Raw genomic sequence first — 23776 nt, forward strand, 5'->3', positions numbered from 1 at the left:
CCTCCGCCGCAAGTGCCCTGAAGAGCCGTGCGTTTCTGCAGCCGCCCTTATTCAGTCCTTTGACAAGAACCCGGCCTCACCGCCGCCGCCGCGAGTTTTGGACCGTCCCGCAGCGCGCGCGCCCCTCCCTGTCCCGTCTTTGCCCTGACTGTCCCGTCGTGGCCCTCTGGCTTGCCGCTCGTGCCCGTGTGTGCTGTCCCTTTCCCGTGGGCCGCCGGCTGCGCTCGTCGCTCGCAGCAGCGCAGCCCCCGTTTTTGTCCCCGACCGACCAACCTGTTTCGTGGCCAAGTGCATTCCCTGCTTGCCGTGTGCTCGCCGACCCGCAACTCGTGTTTGGATTGCTTCATCTATTGTGACCCCTGCACCATTCCAGCCAGCGCCGGCACTGAGCCCGCCGCCGTGGCCTGCCCGCAGCCCGCAGAATCCCGCCTGTGCGGTGTGTGTGCTCCCGCCCTCCGCATCCTCTCTCTCGCCCCACAATCATCCCACGATTCTTCCCTATTTCATTGCTGCCTCTTTTAACAGCCGTTCCCACATAGCAATGAATCAGGCGCGAGAGCATGCCGCTGTGCGCTCCGCCCTCCGCCCTCCACGTCAGCCAGCGGTGCTGGAGGCAAGTCCTTGGTTGGCCACATCCGCTGCATTCCCTTGCACCGCCAGCACAGGCACTCCTCTCCCCGCCCCCGCTACCGCGTTTGGAGCTCCCAGACCACCTGTCCAGAAGTGTCGGCACTGAGCGGCGGGTCTTGGCATTGAGCGGGCAGCATCATGTCTGACAGGCAACAAATATGGCAGGCGCGTGTGGGGGGCGCTGCTGTTTGGGCGCAAGTCCCGGCGCGTCGGCAGCGAAGGGGAGAACAGGCCTCCCCTGGGCCACGCCTGCCCGCTGCAAATTGATAGCACCGGGTGCCGCCGCGCTGCTGCCCACTGGGCACCGCCGCGCGCCCACTGGGCACCGCTGCTGCCGCCCGCCACCTCGCTGCCCTGCCGGCCGCTGCCTCGCCGCAATGGCCACCTGTCTCCCTGCTGCCATCTGTTGAACCGCCAATTGTGCTGCCGCCTGCGTTGCAGTGGTTCAGCCGGATAGACACCAACCGCAGTGGTGAGGGTGCTGCTGGGAGCGGCCGCAGGCATGCAGCCCGTCTGCACCGCATGGCCAAGGCTCGACGTGTTTTGCTGCTCTTGCCACTGGTTCGATGTTGGTGTATCACCCCTGCAGGCACCCTGGACGTGATGGAGCTCCAGAAGGCGCTTGCCCTGGGGGTGAGAGCAGCCGCGACTGGCCTTGCCGCATGTTGCCCGCGCCTGCCGGCACCTGCCTGCGCCCCTCTCATGTGTGTTGCGAACCGCGGTTTGGCGCTGCGTGCCTGCCCCTCCTCTGCAGGGATTGAACTTCTCGCTGAAGACGGTGGGTGGCAAGCAAGCCCCATCGCTTCGAAGGACACCTGCTCGCCTTCATGCCAGCGCGCCTGCCCAAGCTCCCAGCTGCTGCCCCGCATGCTTTCACCGCGTGCTGGCTGCTGCAGGTGCAAGCCATCATGCGGCTGCACGACCGCGACGGCTCAGGCACAATAGACTTCGAGGTAGGGGGGCGGGCCCGGCAGCCGGCTCCCCTGCCGCCGCCGTGTGTGCAGCGGCGGCCGGTGCGTTGGGTCCCCCACTGCTGCGGCATGGCCAGCACATACTGGCGCTGCATGCCGCCAGCTCGGCTCCGCCCGACAGAGCAGAATGCACCACTGCGGGGCTGCGTGGCCGCCCTGCGCCCAGCTGTTGTGGTCAACCCGCCGAGCGCTGGCGTGGCTGCAGGAGTTTGAGAAGCTGCATGTGTGGCTGAGCACGATCAGCAACTCGTTCAAAACGTTCGACACAGACCGCGGCGGTGAGCTGTTGCGGGCTGCTGGGCGGGCATCCTGCATCCTGCATGCATGTATGCACCTGGGCGGTCGTTGGCCACTGTGGTGGTCATTGGCCGCTGTGTCTGTTGGCCGCTCTTGCACTCTGCCCGCGGCTGCATGGCCTGGGGTTGCTTGGTGGCTGGCGCGGCTGCTGCCCCGCGCTGGCCGCCCACGCGCCCGCGCCCCCCGCTGCGGGCAGGTGCAGGCACGCTAGACAAGGGGGAGGCGCAGAAGGCTGTGGCGCATGCGGGATACCGGCTGGACCCCCCCGCCTTTGAGGCGCTCTTCCGCAGGTGGGCGTGCAGTGTGTGCTTCCCAGCCGGCCGGATGCGCGGCAGGGGTGACCCCTGGGGATGGGCCGGCAGGTGCACTGGGGGTGCCTGGGAGTGTGTGTGATGTGGTGCGGCAAGCCGCCGGCTGACCCGCCCTCCCCGGCCTCCCCTGGCTCCTGCCCGCCTGCAGCTTCGACCCCGACAGGTGAGCGAGGACCGGGGATCCAGGGCCTGCCGGCATGTGTGTGGCATGTGTGCGGCATGTGTGCGGCATGTGTGCGGCATGTGTGCGGCATGCACGACCGGCACGGCAAGCGTGGCACCGCGCAGCGGGCGCTGCATGGGCTGGGCAGGTTGCAGCGCTGAGGGGCCGCGGTACCCCGCCCGCTCCCCGCCGCTCTCCCTCGCCCGCCATGCCCTTCCTCGGCGGCCGCCTCCTCCCTCTGCTTGCCCGGCGCCCCACCATGGCCCCTCGGCAGGACCGCTACGCTCGCGCTGTGTGTGCCCGCCAACAGAGTGGTCCTTATCACCCCTGCAGGACCAACAACCTGTGCCTGGCAGAGTTCATGGCCATGTCGGTGTTCCTGCAGGTGGGTGGGTGGGTGTGGGTGGGTGGGAGGGCAGGTGTGTGGCAGGGTTGGTGGTGGTGTGTGTGTGTGTGTGTGTAGGGGGCGTGGTGTTAGTGGGCGAGTTGCAGGTGGGGGACGCCCGCCATTACAGTACCACTTGCTTAGTTTGCGCTGCCCGACCAACCATGGGCGCACATACCCGCCCGCCCGCTCACCCCCGCTCGCCCGCCGCCGCCTGCACCCCCACCCCGTGCCGCCGCCGCAGGGCGCGGGGCGCACCTTCCACGCCTTTGACGCGCAGCGCACCGGCCGCATCACGCTGGACTTCTCCCAGTTTGTGTATGCCGCATCCAACGTGATGTGATGGAGGGGCTCAGTGGCCTGGGGCAGCGCTCCCAGCGGCTGCTGCTGGGGCGCAGGCGTGGAGCGGGTCGGCTGCAGGGGATCCAGCAGCAGCGGGGCCACCGCTGGGATACTCCCCCGAGGACCACAGCGCAGCGGTATGGTGCCGGCCTGCTGGCTGGCGACGGCCTGGGGCGGGCCGCATCTGTGGCGCCCTGTGCCTGACGGACATACACGTTCTCAAATACTATGACAGAGCTGCACATGACCAGAGCATGACGACGCTGCTTGTATCATCGCCTGTCTGCCCTCCTGCACACGTGCAACTCGGTTGAAAGGGGCTCACACAATCTGTTGATACCGCAATGAATGACATGGGAGCCGCCGCTGCTGTGAGCGCGTGCTGGCTGTGGAAAAAGGGAAAGGCAGTGCTGGAAAGAATTTGGCAGGACAGGGAAACAATGATGTGTACAGAGGGTTTCTAGGAAAACTGTGATGGCGGGTGGCACGCAGAGATCTGAAATTGCCTTCAGGCAAGATGATGGATGGATGGATGGCAGCAGAGCGAACGCGTGTGTCCAGTGCGCCTGCTCTGCCACGTAGTTTGCCGTTGCTCCCACACAAAAAGGGGCCAGCGCCGGTGGCTGCTGGTGCTGCTTGGCTCCACCTATAGGTAGCTACCGCCGAATCATGGAGTAGGCACGGATCCGCGTGCATTGCTTGGCGGTGCAAGCAGTACAGGCAATGCCGAAGAAGCTGCGCCGGCAGGGGAGCCACACAACGAGGTCAGCAGACGCAGGCTCCCTCCTCGAAAGCAACACACGGAGGTGCAGGCTAGAGAGCATGGACGGTGGCACGTCTGGAGCGCAGCTCGCCGGGGCTGCAGGCCGCCTCACCTCATGCAGTCCAAGCTGCAGCGCCCTGCTGCATCCACTGAGCGGCTGCCCGCACATCGCAAGCACGTCCTGCCATCCCTTGCGCACTGCAGCACACGGCGCAGGCGCACCAAGCCTGAGGCACGATTCGTGGCAGGCGTAGCGGCAGGCCCTGGCCAGCACATGCGGACCAGAGCAGGTGCAGCAGCGCAGGCGGATTGGGGTACTGCAAGGGTACTGTACCTTGACGCAGTACCGCTGGAAGGGCAGGCCAGTCACGCAGCCGCTGGGGAACTTGCCCTTCACCACCGGCACGCAGCTGATGATCTGCAGGAACATGAGGGCGCATCCCCGCTCAGCACCCGTGTGGATGCATGGCGGGCTGCATGCGCGCCGGCCCAGCACGGCCCTGGATTCCCTGCAGGCGGCTCCCGTGGATCAACCCGGCGGGCACATGCGCCAGCGTGCAGCGCCGGTGAGGCGCACCGAGGAGTCGGGGATCGGCGCAGGCCCAAACCCCGACTTACAGGAGGAGCAGAGGAAATCTACAGCAGCAGAACGCGGCAGGAGTGTTCAGCCTGGCAGCCAGCCGGCTATGTTCACCGTCGCCACATCCAGCCACCAAGCCAGCCTGCTCTCTCCAGGGAGCCTGCTTGGAGCTAGCCCTTCTTGCGGCACCACAGAGGGACGCACTCCGCCTCCCACAGGCCGCCACCCAGCTCAGCAGGCAGCCGCGGCGGCCGGCGGCGGCAAGCGAGCCCCTACCTGCATCCACCTCGCGGCAGCCCGCCGGCAGGTGGGCGGGCGAGCGGACAAGCTCCAAGGCATTACTGTGCACCTCCTTCACTGACATGCACTGCAGCACAGGCAAGCAGCAGGGCGGCGGCGCTTGCAGCCGGCAGCGAAACACGCCCAGGCTGTGGCCTGGTGGCAGCGCCGAACCCCATGGCTGAGCATCCCCCAGGCAGGCATGCTCCTGCTTGTGAGCAACCTCCAGGCATGCGCGTTGCTGGCGGCAGCGCGGGCCCACCTCGCTGTCAGGGTAGGTGGCATCCACGTAGAGGGCGGCGTGCGGCACCAGGATGTGCGAGGCGTTGGCGCAGCGCTTGCACGAGCCATCTGCTGGCCGGCGGCACGCGGCGGGTGGGGAGTGCTGAGCGCATGCGGGGCGCACCACCCAGCCCCTCAGCACAGATCAATCACGCCCCATGCTGCCTGGCCTGGCCTGGCACTCGCCTATGTTGCACTCCCCGCAGCGGCTGTTGCCAGAGTATGTCTTGCAGAGACGCAGGACGCTGGTGCCGTTGACGCACTGCGCAAAAAGAAGAGGAAGGGCCAGCGGGCCCGGATGGCAGCACGCACACGCCGGCTGCTGCGACCACACCCCCATCGACCACCACGGCAAGGCAGGCGGCTGGCGGCGGCTTCCCTGCAGCCAGGCCCCTCGTTCGTTCCCACTCACGCTGCCCGTGGCATTCAGGGCGAACGTCTCCTGGCATCGCAGGCAGCGGGTGCCATCGCAGTGGGCGCAGCGCGGGTCCCGCGGCCCCGCCGCCGTGCAATTTGTGCTCGCCAGTTTACACTGCAGACCGGCCGCCTCTTGCTCGAGGGCGGCCCACTTTGGCCTGGGCAGCCCGGGCCGCCCTCCCCCCCGGGCGCATGTTCGGTGTTGGAGGGGTGTGCCCAGCGATAGGGGGCCCCTGAAGGCATGCGCCGAGGCCGGGAAGCGTGGTTCGGCGCTGCTGCACGCTTGGCGATTTGAACAGAACCACGTGCCGCCGAGCTGCGGCTGCGACCGTAGACCGTGGGCCGGAAACTGCGGCCGCAGCTCGGCGGCACGTGGTTCTGGTCAAATCGCCAAGCGTGCAGCAGCGCCGAACCACGCTTCCCGGCCTCGGCGCATGCCTTCAGGGGCCCCCTATCGCTGGGCACACCCCTCCAACACCGAACATGCGCCCGGGGGGGAGGGCGGCCCGGGCTGCCCAGGCCAAAGTGGGCCGCCCTCGAGCAAGAGGCGGCCGGGCTGTGTGCTGAATGAATGAATGAATGAATGCAGCTAGTAGTACTAGTAGTGAATGGGTCCCGGGGAGGCCTGTGCCGAAACCTGAGCAATTCTTGTAGGCGTTCCCGAAGGCATAGGGCTGGTGGCAGCCCTGCCAGCGGCTGGCGGCTGCAGCTGCCCTGCCTGCCGTGCCTCTAACCACGCATGCCCCATGTCCCAGGTCCACGCACTGTCGCCCAGTGCTCACTCTCTCTCCAGAACCATCTTTGTCTGCCGCTGCCCCCAACACTGCACCCAGCCACACGGCAGTTGCACCTTTACACACCCGCCTCTGTGCCCCCGGCGCACTTCTCACCTTTGTCTTGGGGAAGCCAGCATTGATGTAAATTGAGTTGAGAGGTGCCAGCCTGAGCGCTGGAGATCTGTGATCTGTGATGTTACAGAGGCAATGCCCATTAATGGGCTGGGGGCACACAAGCCGTGCCCACTAGCTCTGGACTGTATGAAAGCATGCAATACCGCCCGGGCGGCAAAGGGCGGGCTCAGGGAGCGGTCGGGCGCAAAGGGCGGGGAGGGAGGCGAGGGGCGCCTGATGGCCAGCCCAAGGGCGGCAAGCATACCAGTGGGGGGGAGGGGCAGGTCGAGGACCCGCACACCACCACCACCAGAAAGCGGGCCCACCCACCCCGGCACAGTAGCTGGGAGAGCGGCCAGGCGGGCGGGCGGGGGCCGCAAAGGTGAAGGCGGCACGCGGGAAGACCGGGCAAGGGGAGGACGGGGCAAGCGCAAAAGCGCAAGCATCTGCGGGTTACGGGGGGGAGAGTAGGGGCGTGACGACCAGAACGGCAGGCACGGAGTGAGCGAAAAGAGGGGGGGACGGCGGGCCGCCCGGCACGCGGCGGCAGCAGCAGCAGCTGCCTGCCCGAACGCAAATCGCTCGGCGGCAACAGGCTCCTCCGCCAAGCCACGCCACCCCACGTCTCAATTCGCTGAAGGGAAAGCACCAGGGCTTGGGGCCGCGACACACGGAAGCGGGAATTGGGGGGAGGGGCTGGCGCGCACAAAACGCGTCGTAGGGGGCGAACAAGTCGCAGAGGGGGTGGCCGGGCACCAACGGGGCACACGGGGGCTCATACAACGGGCCGGGAGCCGGCACCGGCCCGAGGGGGTGTTCGCCGGACTAGCCGAGCCGCGGGCGCCGCAGGGCCCGGGGCACCCCTCCACGCACCATCAGGAGGCCATCTCGAGTGCGGGCAGTTGCAGAATGGGCGGCTGGCGGGCCAAGCGAGCCGGCGATGCTGCGGTCGCCCTCGTCCTGCGTCCCCAAGGCAGGGTGTTGCTCAAGAAGGGCCCCAGAGGAGCGGGAGGGGGGCGCGGGGCCCGGCCGCGCCGGGGGACTCGAGCAAGGAACGATGAACAACGCTGGAGTGGCAGCCTTGCACTTGGTGCATGTGCCGTCTGCAGCAGTGCAGAAAGGGTCGTGAGAAGCCTTTGCTCCCGCGGCTAAGAAAGGCCTTCTTTGAAGGCGCTGGAGCTAGTGTCTAAACCCTCCGAGAGGGCACAGGTTCGATTCCTCCCATGTCGAAACTTTGTGAGGACAAACGCGGCATAGCTGACCGGCTCAGCGCCAATCTAAGCCAATTCATTCGGGAACGCCTAATAGAATCGCTAAGGGTTCGGCACAGGCCTCCCCGGGACCCATTCACTACTAGTGGGGGGTACTGCACTTGGCGCGTCGGGCAGATCAAATAATGGTCTAAAGCTAGACGTTAAAACCGGGAAGTTAAGCCTGTGGAGGCTCTTCCCCACCTTTACCTTCCCTTTACCTTTACCTGGCTGAGCCGAGGCGCCAGGCAGCAGCCAGGGGCAGAACCTGGCAGGTGTGTGCGCACCGCACCATTCCCTCATCCCACGCGCTACCCGCTCTCAGCCACCTACCCAATCACGCCATCTGCTGCCACCGCAGCGCGTCAGGCAGAGAACTGCTGACAGCACCACTGGAGTGGCTGCGCTTTCTTCGGCTGCACTCACCGGCATTGCAGGCGGAGCAGTCGGGGTTGTCGGAGATTTTGGCGCAGTTGCCGTTGGCATTCAGGCAGCGGTACTGGGAGTCAAAATAGAAGCCTGCAAGCAGCAGCAGAATTGGAAACTAGAGGAAGAACAAAAACACTGCCGTGCCTCCCGCCATCTGCAGCAAAGGTGAGAACCACTTGGCCCCTGCCCGCTGGCATGCCACCCCGCACCTGGCTTGCACTGGGCACACCAGATGCCGTCGCAGCGGGCGCAGTTGAGGTCGCCGCTGGCGCTGAGGCACGTGGCGCCAGTGGTGGTTGTCTTGCACTGCGGGCGGCGGCCAGGTGGGCGGGTGGCTGGAGAGGAGGACGGGAGGCCCCCTTATTGCCCCCCTCTTGCCCACACTCTTTAACCGACTGTGCGATGCGGAGAATGTGGGTTTGGGCCTGGTTCCGGTAAATGGGGCAGCTGGTTGCACCACAGGCCTACCGCTGTGATGGCTCCGGCTGTGGACCAAACTGGGGCGCGCGTATGGTGGCACAAGAAGCAGGTCTTCCCTGCGCCCACGGCAGCCTTGCCACACTCCGTGCCTACAGCACGCAGCGAACTACTCAACCGGGAAGTGGAGCCTTGCTGACTGGCTGCGAGCGGTGCTGCGCTGCCCAAATCGCGCTGCGCGCCCCATGAATAGCTCACAGTAGTCAATCCCAGTGACGTCCTCGCAGGCGACGTTCAGGGGACCAGCCCGAGCGCAGACGATGCCCGCAAACGGCCATCAGGACAAGCGGCAGGCAGCGGGCCCCGGCCATGCTGCTTGCTTTAACTTAGCCACTTGCAAAACAAAATCAAAAAGCGGCATAACTGCACATTGTTGTCGGGTCAACTGGTTGGTCCCCGTACAACTGCTGCATGTGGGGAAGCTGAGGCGACCAAAAGAGCCCTGCTGTAGTTGGAGCTGCCTGCAGGGCAGGACCCCCAATGCTGCCTCCCATCCAATTCCATCCGGTTCACATTGACCCTCAGCTCCTGTGAGCGCCTTGGCGAACACCCAGTCCCAGCTGAGCAGCTCCTGGTGGAGGGGATGCAGCTCCTGGCACAGCGTGCGATGTGCCGCTGGCTCACCTGGGTGTGGCACCTGCTACCTGGCGCCCGCCTGGCCAGCAAGAGCATCGCATCCAGCCGCGTCAGTCAGCACAACAGCAAAGCGCACCACAAGCCGAATCAGTTAGGTCTAATGCAAGGTCGGCAGTTCTCCAACACGGCGCTGCCGTGCCGCCACCCGCACACCCGCCGCCGATGGGCGCGGGCGCCCGTCGAGCCTGCTGGGCTGGCGGCAACCGGCTTTCCTGCACCGCTCAGCCCGCGGGCACGAACGCACGCTGCCTCGCCCGCGCAGGCTGGCACGTCAGAAGGGGCACACCAGGCTGGCCAGGTCGATCAGCACCGCCGGCAGCATGGCCATCTGCCGGTTGTGACACTCCCGCCCCAGCACCATCGACAGCACATCATCCATGAGCTCATCCCGCCCGCCCCGCACTGCGGCAGGGGCCAGGGGGGCAGCCAGGTAAGGGAAGGGGAATCAGGCCGGCACTGCGGCAGGGCCAGGCCACGCCCCGACCGCCACCACTGCGCCGCGGCCCGGCGCCGCCACGTCAGCGTCAGCCCGGCAGCGCGGGCGCGCTGCCGGGCTGTCGCTGCTGCGGGGCGCCATCCAGGGTCCAGCGGGCGCCCTGTGCTGCTCACTCGGGTCCTCCACAATCGGCTTGGTGTGGGTCTTGTCCTTGTATAGCTTCAGCCGCGCATCCGTCACACCCGACTCCTGCTTGCAGTGCAAAAACAATGACAGCACGCAGCGCCAGGCACGCGCCGGAGGCCGCTCAGGAGGGGCCGCCGCATGGCCTGCCGGCCTCCGGGCACACGCCCGCACCGCTCCACAGCCCTGGCCCCGCCCCAGCCACACGCCGACGGTGGTAGCAAACACACACAGGACGCTGCCCACCTCAACCCGCTCCCCACCTTGAGCGCCGCCACAAACTCCACCGCCACCTCCATCGGCACCGACTTGTCGGCGGTACCGTGCAGGATGAGCACGGGCGGCAGCAGGCGGCCCACCGCGGGGCCCAGCTTCCTGCGGCGGCGGCAGCCAGCGGTGGGAGCTAGGCCGGGCGTCGCAGCGGCAGCCGCCCGCCGGCAGCCACCCGGCCGGCGGCGCCCGGCCGCCCTAGCAGCAGCATGCGCCGCCGGGCCTCCTCCCTTCCCTCTGCTGCACCACCCCCAGCGCCTCCTCCTCCTCCTGGGACAACCACCACCCACCACATACATCCTAACAGCCACACACACATACAACACACACACACACACACACACAGCCCGCCGCACCTGATCTGGAAGGTGGGGCTCAGCTCGCGCAGCTTGGGCTTGCCGTCCAGCGAGTGTATTGCCTCAAACAGGTTGCGGTACAGCCCCCTCCGGTGCAGGTGGTCGGCCAGGGCGTACAGGTTGTAGGTGCCGCTGCAGCGCCAGCAGGGCCAGCAGCGGCGGGCACGGCAGGGGCGGCAGATACGTCGAGCAGGGGTGGTGTTGAGGGTGGGGATGGGGACCGCAGCCCGGCAGGCTGGCCGGCCGGCAGGCCGGCCGCGGCAGCCAGCGGGAAACAGTGGCGGAGGGGAGGGCAGCGGGCACGGCAGGCAAGGGGCGCGCCTCCTGCACCCTGTGCGCCTCCGTGCACCCCACAATCCTTGCTCCCTGCCCGCGCCCCCCACCTGACACCCACAAAGCCGCTTATGAGCGAGGGGTCCCAGGCGGGCGAGGCGCCCACCACGCCTCCCGCCTGCGACCGCGCCGCCACCTGCAGCAGCAGCGCCATCGCCGCCAGCTGGCCGCCCGCCGACTGGCCCACCAGGTGGAAGCTGGCGCCGTCGCCGCCAAAGGCGGGGGCGTGGCGCAGCACCCAGGCGATGCCGGTGTTCACATCCTGAAGCATGTCCAGCGCGTCGCCCTGCAATGCCGGGCACGATCCAGACTTTAATTAGAAACAAAAGCTACAAAGCACATAACGGCAGAAGCGTTGCAAAACTCTGTCTGTAGACAGCAGGTGCGGCAGGCACAGCGGCGGAGCAGGCGCAGGAGGGTTGGAAGGAATGGCACTTGGGCGAGCGTTCAAGCCCAAGGAAAGGTGACTGCGTGTGCTCTGTGGGGCACGAGGCGGCCGCGGCCGCCAAGCCGCCGCCTCCTCCCTGCAACCACTCACCCAGCCCCCGCAGCTCCACCGCTGCCAGCGGGCCCACCTAAGGAAAGTTGCCCTCCTAAGGAAAGCTGCGCACCTGAGGAAAGTTTCTGTAGTCGAGGCAGAAGACCAGCACGCCCCGCTGGCTCAGCCGCCGCGCAAGCAGCGCGCCCCAGGCTGCATGAGGGGGCAGGGGCAGGGGCGGGGGCTAGGGGCAGGAGGCAGGAGCGGTGATGAGCAGCGGACGGCAGGCAGCAGGCAGCTTCTCATGAGTACGTCCCGTGCGTCTGCGCCAGCCGGAAGCAAGCAGGGCAGGGTGCTGGCTCCAGCCAGCCGGCCAGCCGGCCGGCCGGCCACCAGCCAGGCCGCCAGCCAGGCAGCCAGCTTGGCAAGGCAAGCCCCCACCCTTGTATCCGATCGTCCAAGCGCCGCCTGTGACAAAGATGACGGTGGGCCGCGGCCCCCGCTGCCGCCACTCCTTGCGCGGGAGGTAGATATCTAGCCGGTTGCGGGGCTGCAGGCACAGAGGTGGGGGCCGCAAGGGCAGTGGGGCGAGGCAGTGGGGGCGCAGCCAATGGCGCGCCGCTTGCCGGCGCGGCGCTGGCGGCACGGGACAGCGGCGCTGGATGGCTACGCGGAGCAGCGGCGCTGGGTGGCGGCACGGGGAAGCGGCGCAGGCAACGAGGTGCGCGCCCCGCTTCCCGGGAGCTGCGCCTGCTGCGCCTGCTGCGCCCTCGCGCACTGGACCCACGCCTCCCACCTCCCCGCCTCCGCCGCCACCCGCGCCTACGGCATGCACCGGCCCACCAGGCAGCGCCCTGCCTCCCTCCCGCACCGCCCTGAGGGCCCACCTGCAGGCCGTAGGGCACCGAGCGCAGCAGGCGGGGGCTGAGGAAGTAGAAGGCGACCATCTGGAGGAAGCCGGGCAGCAGCAGGGTGGAGAAGAGGACGAGGCGCCAGAAGGAGACGTACCAGCGCCAGCCTGGACGGAGTGGGGGCGTGCGGGGTGCGGTACGGTACGGTACAGGTGAGTGATGCAATACAGGGCAGGTACCAGCAGGTCCAGCAGCGCCTGCCCGGCGTCCCACAACAGAGAGAGGCATGCGCTGCATGGCCAGCGATGCCGGCCGCTCGTACGGAGGCGGCCGGCGGCGCCGGCAGGGGCGTGGGCGGCCCATCTGGGTTCAAGGTGCAGGGCTCCCCGGCAGGGCTGCCAGGCGCACCGATTCCCAGGTAAGTGTACAGCTGCGCTGCCAGTTTGGAGATGAGGGCCAGGTCCTTGATCCTGGCCTCCCACTCCTCCATCACCCTGCAGGACCAGCCAGCCAGCCGTGAAGGTTCCAGCCAGGCGGCGGCCATCCCCCTCGCGGCAACAGACCCGGCTGTGGCAGAGGCGGACCCAGCCGGCAGCGGCCGAGCCCTTAAGCACACCCCTATGCCCCCACATGGGCGCCCCGGGACCTCACGTGGGGTGCGGCAGCTGCGCCTGCGCCTCGGGCGACAGCCCTAGCTTCCGCCGCTCCTCCTCCAGGTGAAGCCCCTCTGCCGCCACCCGCCCAAACTGCTGCGCCACGCGTGCGGGGCTGAAGGCCTCGCCCCCCTCGCTGCCCTCCGACCTGCCCCCATTCTCCTCCTTATCCGCATCCTCGGCCTGCAAAGGCGGCAACGATGAAGGGGCGAGGCAAAGGGTGGAGGGAACGGCGGCGCTGCCGAGTGTTGCCGCCGGTGCCGCCGCCGAGGGTCGACCAAGCACTGCTGCTGGTCTATTGCCGCCCGCCCCGGCAACAGGCGTTGTCAGCCCCCACCTCTATGCTGTCCGCCACGGCCTCCGCCAGGTCACGGCTGGAGCCGGAAGACGGCAGCCGCAGGGGGGTGGCGTGCCGCTTTATGGGCGCGTCCATGCTGCAGGGGACGCGGTGGATGCTTGGCAGTCAACGCGCCAGCCCCCGGCGAATCTGGCAGGGCATGCGGCTGCGCCACGCTGGGCGCCGCGCTGGACGGTCCACCCCCGGATGCCAGCCAGGTGGAAGCCACACTTGCTCCCAAATGCTTCTGATGGAACGTTAACAATCCCAAGAATGGGGCGCACAACCGGGGATTCTGGGGGGCGGGATTCGTGGCGCCGGCCGGCCGGCAACCGGGCGCCGCGGCTTGGGGGGAGGGGCAGGCAAGAAATGGGGAGAAGAATGGGAGTGGGTAGGGGAGGCAGGGCTAATACTCAAAATTGCATCGCTCAGGGGCTAGGCGTCACACACATCCTCGGGGCAATGGACGCTGGGGCGGGACCGTCGTGCCGCTCTTTTTAAGCGGTGATGCTTCACAGCAGCACCGTGGCCAGCATGCGCTGCATGAGCAAGGCCAGCAGCAGCACGGCAAACGCGGCCAGCACCAGCCACTGCGTGTGGAACTGGTCGGCCAGGGCGGCACCCATGCCGCGTGCCGCCTCCTTGGCCGCGGTACCGGCCAGCTCCACCATCACGGTACGGCCATGTGGGTGCTGGGCCACCTGCGGTTTGGCAGAGCGGGGAGCAGGAGGTGGAGATTGGAGGCGAGAGAAGGGGAGCAGCAGGCCGGGGGGATAAGCACTGAAGATGGGAGCAGCAGGCAGGGGGAGCGGGGCTGGAGGGAGGGCAGCAGGTGCAGCAGCAGGTAGCAGCATGGGTGTAGCGAGGGCTGCGGTGCTCACGTTCAGCCACTCCTTGCCGACGGCCGAAATCCATTCCAGGTTGCCGCTGCCCTGGCGCTGCAGGCCCGCCGCCGCCTCCTGCTGCTGCACGCGCCGCAGCTGCGGCAGCACCGGCCGCGCCGCGGCGCCGGCGGCCGCCGCGGCAGTCTCTGCTGCGGCAGGCGGCGTGCAGCAGCAGGAGGCGGCACTGTCGTGGCTGCGAGCGCTGTCGCCGCCGCCGCCGCCGCCGCCGCCGCCCTTGGCCGGCGCAGCCTCAGGGGGCAGCAGCACGTCGCTGTCTATATCAGAAGGCGCCGCAGGGGCCGGTACTGCCGCCGCCTGGCACCGCCGCCCCGACCACTCCCCCGACGCGCTGCTGCCGCAGGGGCTGCCCGTGTCGGCCGCCGCCGCCGCCTCCTCCTCCTCCTCCCGCGGCCGCCGCTCCCGCTCCACGCCGGCCCCGCCCAGCACTTTGTGTATACTCGTGGACAGCCGCAGCTGCGCGCGCGGCGGCGGCGGCGGCTGTGCCGCGGCCGCGGCAGCAGCAGCAGCGTCCTGGCCGCTGCCCGCCTGGATGGCGGCTGGCCCGGCAAGGTACGTGCCCACCACGTCCCGCGCAAACACCCCCACACACTGCTTGACCGCCTCCAGGTGCTCCGGCTTGGCCATCGCCGCAAACAGATCCTGCACAGCGGAAGGGCAGGCAGGCGGGGTGGCGTGCCGGCAGGCAGCAAGCAGGCATCAGCAGGCTTCTGGGCAGGCCAGCAAGGCCGGCAGGCCGGCGGCTGCGCCGCCGCAGCGCCGGCGTCGCTGGCATTGGGGCCTCTGCCAACCTCCTGCTGCACCCCGCGCTGCCTGCGTCTCCCACAACACCCACCGCCACCGCTCCGCAGCCGCACACAACATCCAGCAGCAGCGCCGCCGCCCCGCCGCGTACCACACCCAGTAGCAGGCGCCGCCACCCCCCGCAGCCCTGCTAGGCGCACCCAGCAGCCCCGCCAGGCGCACCTCGTACAGGTTGAGGTCCAAGGTTTGGTCCAAGTAGGCTCGCATGCCTGAGGAGACAAAGGCGCCGATGGTCAGCACCGCCAGCTGCTGGCCCGCCGGCGAGGCCAGGAAGCCGAGCAGGCGGGCGGCGAGGTCGGGCGGCGGCGGCGCGTGCGCGGCCGCCGCCGCCGCCGCGTCCTGCGCCGCCAGCGTGTGCTGGGCCTCGCAGTAGGCGGCGACGAGGTTGCGGGCGCCCAGGCTGACGGCCACAGACACCAGGCCCTGGCCCCGCTCGCTGAGCAACGCCTCCAGCACCCGATCCAGTGCGCCCCCGCCACGGCTGCCGCCGCCATGGTTGCTGCCGTGGTTGGTGCCGTGGCGGTCGCCATCCACGGCTGCTGCAGCCGGCGCGGAGGAGCCGGCGCCTGCAGGCAGGCGGGTGCCGGCGCGCGGGAGGCACAGGCGGTGGGCGGGGAGTGTTTGCGGGGCGGCGGGACAGGACGGGAGGTGCGTTGCAGGGCCGTGCTGTGCACCCTTGTTTGGATGGTTGCTGCTGGAACTAGGCAGGCAGGCAGGCTGGCAGGCAGGCTGGCAGGCAGGCAGGCAGGCAGGCAGGCAGGCAGGCAGGCAGGCAGGCAGGCAGGCTGGCTGGCAGCTAGGCTGGCAGGCACGCAGGCCAGGCAGGCGCGCAGGCCAGGCAGGCTGGCCTGCAGGCAGGCAGGCGGCCACTTGCAGAGTCGCTCGCTGCTCTGCGCCCTGCCCACCTGCCGAGGGGACGCCGCGCAGCAGCGCCGCCACGGTGGCCGACGTCGAGTCTGCCACCTCCTGTGACTGCATGAGGCGCGCCAGCTGGCGCAGGCTGGGCGGCACGTCGGCGCGGTCAGACTGCAGGAAGCCGCGCAGGTCGGCGAGCAGCAGCTGCAGCGTGTCTGCGCCGGTGCCAAACGCGTCGGCGTAGGCGGCCAGCGCGGCGCGCAGGTGCGCCAGCTGTCGCCGCCCGTCTGCCGCCGCCTCGGAGTGGTAGAGGCGGTAGGCGCCGTAGCCTGCTGCCGCGGCGCCCGCGCCCAGCAGCAGGTAGCGCGCCAGGCGGCGGCGGTCGCGCAGCAGCGGGTGCGCCGCCGCCGCCGGCACCAGGTCCGTCAGCGGCATGGATGCGGCGCGGCGGGCCCTGCGCCCGGCTCCTGCCCCTGCTGCTGCGCCAGGTGCGTCGGCTGGTGGGCAGGCAGGCTAGCCAGGGAGGCGGCCGCCCGTTTGAGCGCGAATCTGTTCCGCAGGGCTGTCTTGCGGCTTGCGCGCGGCCCGCCCGCTTGCTGGCTCGGCCGTGAGCCCACCCGCAGGCGATAAGGGCGAACAGGGGCCGGAAACGGCCGCAATGTGACGTGAGAGGGTGGCGCGGAGCGGTTGGGGGTGATGCAGGGTGGGCAGATGGAGGCAAAGGTGCCAGAAGAGCAGCCGGGCGGCTGGGCGGGCCCCTGGAAATGCAGGCAGGTCTGCGTTGCGCTGAGGTGGCGGGCGGCGGCGGCTGGGCGCCGCGCCATCCCACAGGAGCCTGTAAGCAGCGCAAGCAGGAGCTGCCATTCATGCATTGGCACTGATGCTGGTGCTACGGTCCTTGAACTCGGCTGCGCTGCGCTGCTCGACAGTTGCCTGTCGCCGCCTGCTTGGCGGGCGGGTGTGCCCAACGTCGACCCCGCTTGACCCGCCCCAACAGGATTACTGCTGATCTCAATTAGGCTATTGCATGCATTCTGACTGCTTGAAATCGTGACGCAAGGGCAGACGATGCTGGCCATCCCGCCCTCTGCAGGCTCCGGTTACACGCCTGCCCGCAGTCAGCAGGCCAGGCGCTCTCTGAATTGGGTTGGAACGCAGGTTGGGTTGGGGGGCGGGAGGTTTTGTTCTGCCCACGTGAGAAAAGTGCCCCCCACGCTCAAGAGGGCCCCCCCTGTGCGCGAGCATGTCCTGCAGATCCTCCGCATGCGGCGGCGTCATCCGAGGAAAGTCATAACAGGCCCGCTCCAGTGTGGCTGTTGCAACCAGCTTACCAGATAGCGGCGGCGCCCGCACTCGCTGCTCCCAAGTGCGCCATCGCCAGCCCTGCGTTCCCGTGCTGCGCCCATTTGAAGCCAGCACGCCATAGAGTCGGCCGCAAGCGCAACCAGCTCGACTCCCGCACTCCCCGAGACGGGCAGCCCTGAGACTGCCCCACCCCAGGCTGCACCCGCCTGCCAGCAGCCAGCGGCTGGCCAGCATGCAGTAACCCATCGGGGGAGAGCGCCCGAGTCAGGCAGGTGCGCTGACCGCCGCTTCCCGCCGCTGCCGCTTCCCGCCGCCACATGCCGCCTGCCGCCGCCGCTGCACTGCCACCGGCCCCTGTCTCGAGATGAACAGGCTACCTGGCTCTTGCTGCGCCATGCAGCCCGCCCCGCCTCGGCCCCGCCCGCCCGCCATGGGCTTCTGCGTGTGCGGCGCCGACGACTTTGACGCGGGGTGGCAGCGCTGGGACGACCACCCCGCGCGCAAGCAGTGGGATGTGGTGAAGGACCTGGGGGCGGGGGCGCTGTCCCAGGTGGTGCTGGCCCGCCACAAGACCAGCGGGGAGATGGCGGCGTTGAAGGTTGTGTTCCTGGAGAGCCCCGCCGTCGTCGACGACCCCGAACACCTTGCCATCCTGCAGCGGTGAGCGGCACAGTCCATAGGCATACACGTTCTCATGCCCAGGTTGCGATCCCGGGGTTCCCGGAAGAGAGTTTTGAGCTTTAGACAATGATGTGCGCGGCCCCAGACGGGATGGTAGCGCCCCCCGCCGCCGCTCGGGGCCGCACGCACGCAGGCGCCGCGCAGGCGCCGGGCCGCGGCTGCCTCGCCGGCCGCGCGTGGGCGATGCGCGGTGCAGGCGCCGCGCATGCATGCATGCGCACAAGCACATGAATACACACCATGCCGCGCTTGCTGAGCCGCCGCTGCATCGCCTCCTGCTTGCTCTGCCCTGCCCCGCCTCCTGCCCCACTGCAGCGAGTCTGACCTGCTGTCCATGCTGGAGCACCCAAACCTGGTGGAGCTCAAAGATGTGGTGCGCTCGCCCAGGCAGCTGGTGCTGGTGCTGGAGTGGCTGCGGTGAGCGCCCCTGCTGGCCTGTATGTTTTCGGGGCCCCGGCGCCGGGCCGGCGGCGCGGCGCCGACAGGGAGCAGCAGGCGGGGCGCCCGGCCTCAGACCCCAAGCAACCAACCCGCGCGGGCCGGCCGGCAGCAAGGGGACCGTCCGCCAACTAATGAAGGGGCTCCCCCTTCGCAATGGCCGCCCACCACCAACGGCTACTGCCACCACCACCACCACCACCGCTATGCGCACACCCACACCCTCCCCATGCACGCCCCTGCCTCTCTATTCTTCTGCAGCGGCGGCCAGGTGATCGACCGCCTGCACGAGCTGGGCCTGCAGTACAGCGAGCAGCAGGCGGCGGCCGTGTTTGCGCAGGTGGCGGAGGCGGTGGCCCACCTGCATGAGTACAACGTGCTGCACAGGTGTGGGGTGGTGCGATGTGGTGTTTTGTGGCATTGTGTGGTGTTGTGTGGTGTCGTGCGGTGTCGAGGGTGTGGTGTTGAGGGTGCGGTGTGTGGTGGGTGTGGGCGCGTGTGTGGTGTTTTCTATTGTGGGGTGTGTCTCGATGGGCGGGCGGGTAGGTGTGCAGTCGTCCAAGCGTCGGCGCCGCGCACCAACTAGAGCGCGTGGCGGCACCGGCTCGCCCCGCCGCCACCCGGCGCCTTGCAACAGCCCGCGGCTGCTCCCACCCCCGGCCTGCTGCCCGCCTTCACCCCGCTGCTGCCCTGGATCCCGCAGGGACATCAAGCCTGAGAACGTGATGTTTGCTGAGCCGCCGGGGGAGGTGAAGCAGGCGCCGCTGACGGCGGCGCAGCTGCAGGCGGGATGCCCGCTGGTACCGCACCGCAAGATGCCTACCGTGAAGCTGGTGGACCTGGGCATGGCCTGCCTGTACGACCCGCTGAAGCCCATCACGGGTGAGGCTGTGCTGCGCTGTGTGCGCTGTGCTGCGCTGCGCTGTGCTGCGCTGCGCTGTGTTGTGCTGTGCAGTGCCGCGCTGCGCTGGGCTGGGACCGACAGCAGGCCACGGCCCGCTGGGAGCCGCCAGCAGGCCACGGCCAGCAAGACACGGCCGCAAGTATCCCTGGCTGCCCCCTGCCCTTCCGCCCACCTGCCTGCCCCGCAGGCCCGCTGGGCAGCCCCGGCTTTGTGGCTCCCGAGATCATCCACGGCGCAGTGCATGCCCCATCCATGGACGTCTTCAGCCTGGGAGGTGAGCATGCGCGGCATGCGCGCGTGTGTGTGTGTGAGGGAGAGAGAGAGAGAGAGAGACAGAGAGAGAGTGTCTGTGGCTGCCTGCGTGGAAGGATGGCATGCGTTCTCGCTGCTGACCTGGCGGTGCTGACGTGGCTTGTTCCCCCTCCTCCCTCCCCCCAGCCCTCCTCTTCATCATGCTGGTGGGGCGCAAGCCCTTCAACATCAAGGAGAGCGAGAGCCTGCGCTATGCCACGATGAGCCTGACGGACGCGCCGGGCCTGAAAGACCCCCGGTGGGTGACCTCGGCTGCACGGTTGGGGCGGGGCGGGGGTTGGGAGCGGGCGGGGGTGACCTCGGCCGCTCGCGGGCGGCGCGGCGCGGGGTGCAGCGGGCGAGCTGGCGCGTGCATGCCGCCTGCGCGGCCCTGCCGCCGCGTGCATCGCCACCTGCCTCCTCTCCTTGCCTCGCGGCCGGCACGATGGGTCCCCTGACCTGCTTGCCGTGCCTGCCGTGCCTGCTGTGCCTGCCTGGATGCTCCACACCCTACCTGGTCGCCTCGTGCCCTCGGGCGGGACACGACAGTATTTCCAATACTGCCCTGCCGGCTGCCTGCCCTGCCTGCCTGCCCCCCGCAGGTGGCTGGAGCTGTCCCCTGACGCCAAGCACCTGCTGATGGGCATGCTGGCCTACGACCCAGCCCGCCGCATGACCATAGAGCAGGTGCTTGCCCACGAGTGGGTGGTCAGCCGCGGCGGCGTGCTGCCGCGCCCGCTGGGCCAAGACGTCGTCTTCGGCGCAGCCACCGTCGCCTCGGTGCGCCGCCTGCGTAACCTGTGCGGCGGGGTGGTGGCGTTCAACCGAGCGGCGGCGGCCGCGGGGGCCGGGCGCGGCGGGCGCGGCGGCGGCGGCGGCGGCGGCAGGGGTGTGCCCGCCAAGGCCGCCAGCGCGGGCGCAGGCATGGCAGACAGCGCCAGAGACGTGTACCTGCGCCGCCTCAAGCAGTCGCAGCGGTGAGCTGCCTGCCCGCCTGCTGGGACTGCCCTGGGTGCCTGCTGGCGCTGCCCGCCTGCTGGCGCTGCCCAGCGTGCCTGCCTGAGGCAGCTCACAGGCTGGCATACTATTATGCATGTGTGCAGTGCTCCCTGTTATCGCTATGCTGCCTCGGCCGGCGAGCCAGCCGCCGCCGCTGCCCTGGCCTTCCCCGCGCGCATGCTCACCCCACTGTGCCTCTGGCTCTCGTGTACCCGGCTGCAGGCTGGATGCAAGCCGCGGGGGCGCCATGCACCGGCTGGCCACCTCTCTTGCCAGCAACGCCTATGCCAAGGCGCACGACGCGGGCGGCTCCATCCACCCAAAAGGCAAGTCCGGTGGGAAGCGGTGCGGCGCGTGCTGCTTTCTGTGTGTGTGGGTGGGCACAGAACCGGCTGCTGTGCCGGCTGGGTGGCCGGCCGGCCGCGCCCAACCTTCCAACCACCTGCCCAGTCCACTTCCGCCGGTACCACGCACCTTGCATAACCACGCAGCCTGGCCCGCAGCTGACGCCTCCCTGCCGCCCTTTGCCGCGCTGCAGACGACGTCAGCGTGCGGCGCGGCGCGGCCGGCGGCAGCGCCGCGGGCAGCAGCCGCGAGGGCAGCGCCAGCGGGCGGCGCCTGGGCTGGGGCCGCCGCAGCTCCTCACCCATCCTGGGCGGCTCCCTGCACGGGTGAGAGGGCCCCCATGCTGGCACGCTGCTCCCACCTTAAAGCTTAAGCTGCTGCTGCTTGGCCCCGCAAATGGGATGCTTGCCGGGAGGCAGGCGCGCTCGAAACCCTCGGCCCCGCCCCATGGCCACCCTTGTACCCGCACACGCAGCACCGCCTCCACCCCCTCGCGACCCTCCTCCCAACTGCCACCCTGCTCCCTGCCTGCTCCTGCAGGGCCCAGGCGGACCCTTCCACCTCCCGGCGCCTGCGCTTTGGCTCGCTGCTGCTTCCGGGAGGGCTGACCAAGTCTCCCACCTCTGTCATGCTCTCCGAAATGGAGCGGGCGTCGAGCAGGGAGGCGAGCCGGCGGGGTGGCGGCGGCGGCGGCGGCGGCGGCGGCGGCGCCACGCTGGCGCCAGGCGGGCAGCAGGAGGCGGAGGGCGGCCTGGCGCGCCGCCCCTCCACCCTGCAGCTGCTGTCTGCGGCGGCCAAGGTGTACCTGGAGGGCAGCGTGCACGGCAGCAGGCGAGGCGGTACCGCCGCGCTGGGCGCCGCGCTGGCCGGCGGCGGCGGCGGCGGCAGCGCCGGCACGCAGCGCCAGGTGGCCGACGACCGCAGCGCGCGCAGCGGGCGGCAGCGCCAGCTGGCGGGCCTGCCAGACGCCTCCACCAGCAGCTCCGCCAGCAGCAGCAGCGGCCTGGCCTTCCCAGATTCGGAGGCCAGGCAGCGCGGGCTGGCGGCCGCGGCGGCGGTCCGCCCTGCGGCCGGCCCCACGCCGCCGCGCACGGGGCCGTCGCCTGCCGCCTCCCGCGGCGCCAGCGGCAGCGCCGGCACCCCTGCCGGCCCGCGCGGCGCGACGGCGGCGGCACCTGCCGGGCCGCTGTCTGTGGGTTCAGACTCCAGCCAGGCCGCCTCGCCGCGCCCAGCGGGCTCGGCGGAAGGCGGCATCAGCCCCGGCCGCAGCGGGCCCGCCGTGCCGGGCCTGAGGCCGCACCGCGTGGTGCAGCGCCGCAGCATAGACAACCCGCTGGCGCCAGGCGAGCCACCGCTGCGCCGCGCCTCCTCCTTCTGCTTACCTGCTGCCTTCCTGCTGCCTGCGGAGGCTGCCACTAACCCTGTTGCCTGCCTGCCTCACTCTCTCGCCCTGCTTTGCGTGGCATGCCCTGCGTCCGGGCTGCAGCGCCAGGCATCGCATGCCGGCACCATGCTGCGCCTCACATGAACTGACGTGTGCCCCCTCGCCTTCTTTTCTTCACGTGCAGCGCCGCCCGGCGCCAGCCGCACGTGGGCCGAGATGCAGGCGGTGCTGCGCCAGCAGACGCCCCGCAGCTCCAGCTCCAGCCGCAGCCGGGAGGGCACCGGCAGCAGCAGCGCCCCGGGCACGCGGGTGGTGCGCATCAAGCCGCTGGAGTGAGGGAGTGAGTGATTGGTCATGATGACATCATTATATGGGATGGTGGCGAGCCTCCACACCGGTGGAAGCCCGCAGAAGGCCCGCAGCAGGCTGAAGGAGCAGCTTGCGCTTCCCTCTTTCTGCGGAGCTCGGCTCCAGCTGCCAAGCCCCGACCCCTTGCTCCCGCCACCCCTCTGTGACAGCCGATGTGCCCTCCACGCCTTTTGGCAGCGGCGCGCGCCACGAGCCTCTCTCCCTCTGTTCCCGCCCACCTGTCCTTTCTCCTGAGCACCTGCCCGCAGCGCTCGCTCCTGTCCCGCTGTTTCCCCTATTGCATTCCCCTCTGCTGCTGCTGCGCCAGGCAAACACTCTGCTGGCCCTTTTTTGGCCCCCCTTTCAAGCACCGCCTGCTCTTCTCGTCTCCTGCCTAAAACCAACCACGGACTACTGACCAAACTGCATCATCTTCTTCGTCACGACCTCGCACCTGTCGCCCTTCCCTTCCCTGCCAGTACTAGGCTGGCCGTTTCTACGCAGAGACAAACACGCCTGCTGCTGCCCGTCACAAACCGCACCTGTCTGTCTGTCTGTTACACCCATAAGGAGCAAATGAATGCTACGGGCCCAGCTGTGGTGCCAAACAGCTGGAAAAGTATGCACCAACACAAAACACATGAGGGAAGAGATTCAGGTATGGGGGGTAGAGCTGTACACAACATTGCAGCAAATACAAAACCCACCCAAAATTATAAGCTGCATGCCCCAAGCAATACACACGGTGGGCATCTGCATAAAGATAGCAAGAGGCATTTAATGAAGCGCCGGATAAGCTCAACCCCGGGCCAGCCGAGCCGACCGCCTGGGCAGGGCCGTCAAGACGTGCTCAGGGGCCACCTCGACTGGGGATGGGGCACGAGATGAGGGTGTGGAGGTGGCGGCCTCCGCCTGGTGCCTCGCCGCCGTCTCCCGCCGCTGGCGTCGCCGCCGCGCAGTTGAGGATTCGGGCCGCTCGTCTGCCGCAGGCGACTTGNGGTTAGGCGGGGCAGCAGGCGGGGCCGCCGCTAAAGGAACCACGGCACTGGCCAAGGGCGGCCACTGTGCCGCCGGTGGTGAGGGCGGTGACACGGTGGGGGCCGGCTGCTGCGGGTGGGGGGCCACGGCAGGGGTGGCGTGCGCACGTGGTGGCTGCTCGCCGCCCGCGTCAGGCGCCGGCGGTGGGCTGTGGCTGCTGCTGCCTGCGCGCCTCCCGTTCGCGCAGCTCGCTGGGGCTGAGGACGGGCCCAAGGGTGATCCCAGTACCCTTGAGCCGCTTGCTGCCAGCCAGCACAGTAGCAGCCATGGCGGCGGGCAGCGACGCCTCAAGCGCCATCCGCCCATTCCGCGTGATCCACACCCGCTGCACCCGCACGCCGCTGACTGACATGCTGTAGAAGGCGTGCAGCCAGCCGCAAAGGCGTCTGCAGGCATGCTCGTGTGTGGGAAGGCATCCAGCGGCAGCCTCCGCTGCCAAGCCGGGGAGCCCTATCACCGCAATCTCAGCTGTCTGCTCGCCTG

At 69.2% G+C, this 23776-nt stretch overlaps 4 protein-coding genes across 4 annotated transcripts in view; 2 read left to right on the forward strand and 2 right to left on the reverse strand.

The window, feature by feature from the left end:
• The window catches only part of CHLNCDRAFT_51740 (hypothetical protein), a gene marked incomplete at both ends in the record, with an annotated part of 10615 nt that extends 7515 nt beyond the window's left edge, over positions 1-3100 (forward strand). Inside the window, 9 exons of the mRNA XM_005848156.1 lie at positions 1072-1102; positions 1220-1263; positions 1385-1408; positions 1527-1583; positions 1807-1879; positions 2095-2188; positions 2358-2372; positions 2706-2757; positions 3002-3100. Coding sequence (XP_005848218.1) covers positions 1072-1102; positions 1220-1263; positions 1385-1408; positions 1527-1583; positions 1807-1879; positions 2095-2188; positions 2358-2372; positions 2706-2757; positions 3002-3100 — 489 coding nt within the window. The remainder of the gene's footprint in view (positions 1-1071; positions 1103-1219; positions 1264-1384; positions 1409-1526; positions 1584-1806; positions 1880-2094; positions 2189-2357; positions 2373-2705; positions 2758-3001) is intronic.
• A 655-nt stretch (positions 3101-3755) lies between these two features.
• CHLNCDRAFT_144725 (hypothetical protein) lies at positions 3756-13095 on the reverse strand (the record flags this gene model as incomplete). Its single annotated transcript, XM_005848349.1, has 19 exons — positions 3756-3834; positions 3975-4060; positions 4197-4280; positions 4440-4498; positions 4719-4809; positions 4984-5072; positions 7987-8079; positions 8199-8295; positions 9389-9504; positions 9712-9787; positions 9985-10096; positions 10348-10479; positions 10731-10966; positions 11292-11371; positions 11600-11708; positions 12046-12176; positions 12418-12503; positions 12661-12845; positions 13000-13095. The coding sequence occupies 19 exons, from the start codon at positions 13093-13095 to the stop codon at positions 3756-3758; spliced, it is 2037 nt and encodes a 678-aa protein (XP_005848411.1).
• Positions 13096-13511: 416 nt separating this feature from the next.
• On the reverse strand, positions 13512-15995 carry CHLNCDRAFT_144726 (hypothetical protein; the record flags this gene model as incomplete). Its single annotated transcript, XM_005848350.1, has 4 exons — positions 13512-13700; positions 13881-14543; positions 14802-15271; positions 15611-15995. The coding sequence occupies 4 exons, from the start codon at positions 15993-15995 to the stop codon at positions 13512-13514; spliced, it is 1707 nt and encodes a 568-aa protein (XP_005848412.1).
• A 1300-nt stretch (positions 15996-17295) lies between these two features.
• CHLNCDRAFT_144727 (hypothetical protein) lies at positions 17296-22243 on the forward strand (the record flags this gene model as incomplete). The annotated part of the gene is made up of 11 exons (XM_005848157.1): positions 17296-17525; positions 17862-17963; positions 18246-18371; positions 18688-18866; positions 19076-19162; positions 19327-19438; positions 19782-20156; positions 20401-20513; positions 20717-20849; positions 21064-21946; positions 22124-22243. 11 exons carry the CDS (start codon positions 17296-17298, stop codon positions 22241-22243), a joined length of 2460 nt encoding a protein of 819 aa, XP_005848219.1.
• Between the last annotated feature and the right edge of the window lie 1533 nt (positions 22244-23776).

Source organism: Chlorella variabilis (genome assembly GCF_000147415.1).
Source record: "Chlorella variabilis unplaced genomic scaffold CHLNCscaffold_8, whole genome shotgun sequence".
NCBI lineage: Eukaryota > Viridiplantae > Chlorophyta > Trebouxiophyceae > Chlorellales > Chlorellaceae > Chlorella > Chlorella variabilis.